The sequence below is a fragment of the Lactuca serriola genome, chromosome 4 (assembly GCF_051521515.1).
Source record: "Lactuca serriola cultivar US96UC23 chromosome 4, Lser_US96UC23_V15, whole genome shotgun sequence".
Taxonomy (NCBI): domain Eukaryota; kingdom Viridiplantae; phylum Streptophyta; class Magnoliopsida; order Asterales; family Asteraceae; genus Lactuca; species Lactuca serriola.
The window spans coordinates 32853486-32855886 of record NC_136411.1 but is presented as its reverse complement, the minus strand read 5'-3'; the positions used below and the strand labels follow the sequence as shown (position 1 = coordinate 32855886).

Here is a 2401-nt window from a genome sequence, read left to right as displayed (position 1 = left end):
CAGGGGAAGAAGACGCAGCCAAAGAAGGAATTATGGCAGTAAAAGAGATCTCGGAGGAATGTTGAAAGTGGACATTGTACACAAACGGAGCGTCCAGCAGAGAAGGCTCAGGGGCTGGTCTAATCTTAACTAGTCTGGAGGGAGAAGAAGTTACATACGCCCTCCGCTTCGACTTTCACACCTCAAATAACGAGGCGGAGTATGAGGCGCTGCTCGCCGGTCTACGCCTGGCCAAGCAGATGGGGGCAGAAGCCGTGGCAGCGTTAACGGACTCCAGATTGGCTGCCAACCAAGTGAATGGGAGTTTCGAAACGAGAGACAAGAGAATGGAAAGATATGTTAAAACAATGCGGCAACTTACTAAATCCTTCAAAGAATTCACAATCAAACAGATTCCAAGGAGCGAGAACAAGAGGGAAGATGCCCTAAGCAAACTCGCGTTGACATGCTTTGACCACCTATCAAAGAAAGTTCTAGTCGAAGTACTCAAGGAGAGGAGTATAGAGGAACAACAGATAAACACACTTACAATAGCGGGACCCACGTGGATGACTCCGCTGATAGATTACCTGCAGCAAGGCATCCTTCCCGATAGCCATGATGAAGCAAGGAAGATACGCATAAAGGCACCTTCATATGCACTAATCAACGGGGAGTTGTATCAGAAGGGGTTCACAACCCCATGTCTAAAGTGTGTAGATAAAGTCAAGGGGAAAGAGGTATTACAAGAAGCACATGTAGGCCAAGCAGGTGCACATGAGGGGGAACGAGCTTTAACAGGGAAGGTACTCAAGATGGGGATATACTGGCCAACGACGCACCAAGATGCAGCAGCGCTAACAAGAGCATGCAAGGAATGCCAGGTATTTTCCCCAGTCCAAGCAAATCCACCCGCGTCCTTATCCAACATATCCAGCCCATGGCAATTCTATCAATGGGGAATAGAAATTGTGGCACCTTTCCCAGAGGCACCAGGGAAACTAAAGTACGTGGTCGTGGCGGTGGATTATTATACAAAATGGACTGAAGCAGAGTCGTTGGCATGCATAACAGGAAGGCACATAATAAAGTTTGCCTAGAAGAACATCATGAATAGGTTTGGCATGCCTAAAATACTGATAAGTGACAATGGACTCCAATTTGCTAAAAACCCGTTCAAAGAAAGGTGTGCTAGTAGAGGGATCAACCAGCGAATCACATCAGCGGCACATCCACAACCAAATGGACAGACAGAAGTATCCAATAGAACCATTATTAACGGGATCAAGAAACGGCTAGGGAAGGCCAAGGGAAATTGGACTGAAGAAATACGAACAGTGTTATGGTCATATAGAACTACCCCGCGGACAGGCACACAGGAGACACCATTCAGTTTGACATATGGGACGGAGGCAATGCTCCCGTCAGAGGTGATGATAGGCAGGCTAAGGGTAAGCTGCACTGACGAAGGGGCCAATTCCAGGGACTTGAGGCTGAATCTAGATGCCCTTGAGAGATGCGAGAGAATGCAAGCATACGCCATGCAGCGTACAAGCATGCAACAGAAAGGTACTACAATCAAAAAGTCAAGGAAAAAGCGTTTAGAGTGGGAGAATATGTGCTAAGAAAGAACAAATCAAGTCGGGCCCAACCTCAAGTGAAACTGGGACCCGTATGGGAAGGCCCATACAGAGTAGTCGAAGCAAACCAGAATGAGGCATACGCCTTGGAAACAATGGAAGGAAGACAGATACGAAGAACTTGGAATGCATGGAATTTGAGGAAATTCTACTTCTAAAAGAAAGCTCCCACAAAAAGGCAATAAAACCAGGATACCCCCCCCCCCCTAAATGGGCACCGGTGGGTGACACAAACGCCAAAGACAAAAGTGATTAAGCACTTTGCGGAAGAAAACTTATGTTATTCGACATGTTCGAAACCTTGTACTCAGTGTACAAACTTAAGCAATCTAAGTGATGAAAATTTGTACTTAGCGTACCGAACATTTAAATTATAATGCTTAGCGCATTCAATGTTAATACTTAGTGTATTCAATACTTAGTGTATCAGATCCTAGTGCATTCAGCCTCAATACTTAGTGTATTAAATACTCAGTGTATTAAGCTTTACAATTGACATGTACGAGGCCTATGCAGACTCTTAGTGTGTCGAGCCATCAGTGCGTGATCCCTATGCTAAGCATAAGGTCGAACGCTTAGAGCGTGGCCCTGCGGCATTAATCAATCTAGCAACCAGTGATACATAGAAAAATGAACACACAAACGATAACATAAGCATAAATCATCAACAGCTACGCAAGAGTAGCATCACCAACAAAGTAAAAATAGTCATACACAGAATCTCCAGGGCATAAAAACATCAACACAAAAAAAAAGAGGAAAAAGCAGCAAGTACAAACAAC

General features: G+C 45.0%; 1 protein-coding gene across 1 annotated transcript; it reads left to right on the top strand.

The window, feature by feature from the left end:
* Window positions 1-239: 239 nt before the first annotated feature.
* LOC145098198 (uncharacterized) lies at window positions 240-1079 on the top strand. The gene has a single exon (XM_079035861.1). The coding sequence runs from the start codon at window positions 240-242 to the stop codon at window positions 1077-1079; it is 840 nt and encodes a 279-aa protein (XP_078891987.1).
* Window positions 1080-2401: the final 1322 nt, after the last annotated feature.

Bases quoted from the DNA above. Each gene is read 5' to 3' on its own strand.
- LOC145098198 (XM_079035861.1), top strand. From the start codon at position 240: ATGGGGGCAGAAGCCGTGGCAGCGTTAACGGACTCCAGATTGGCTGCC.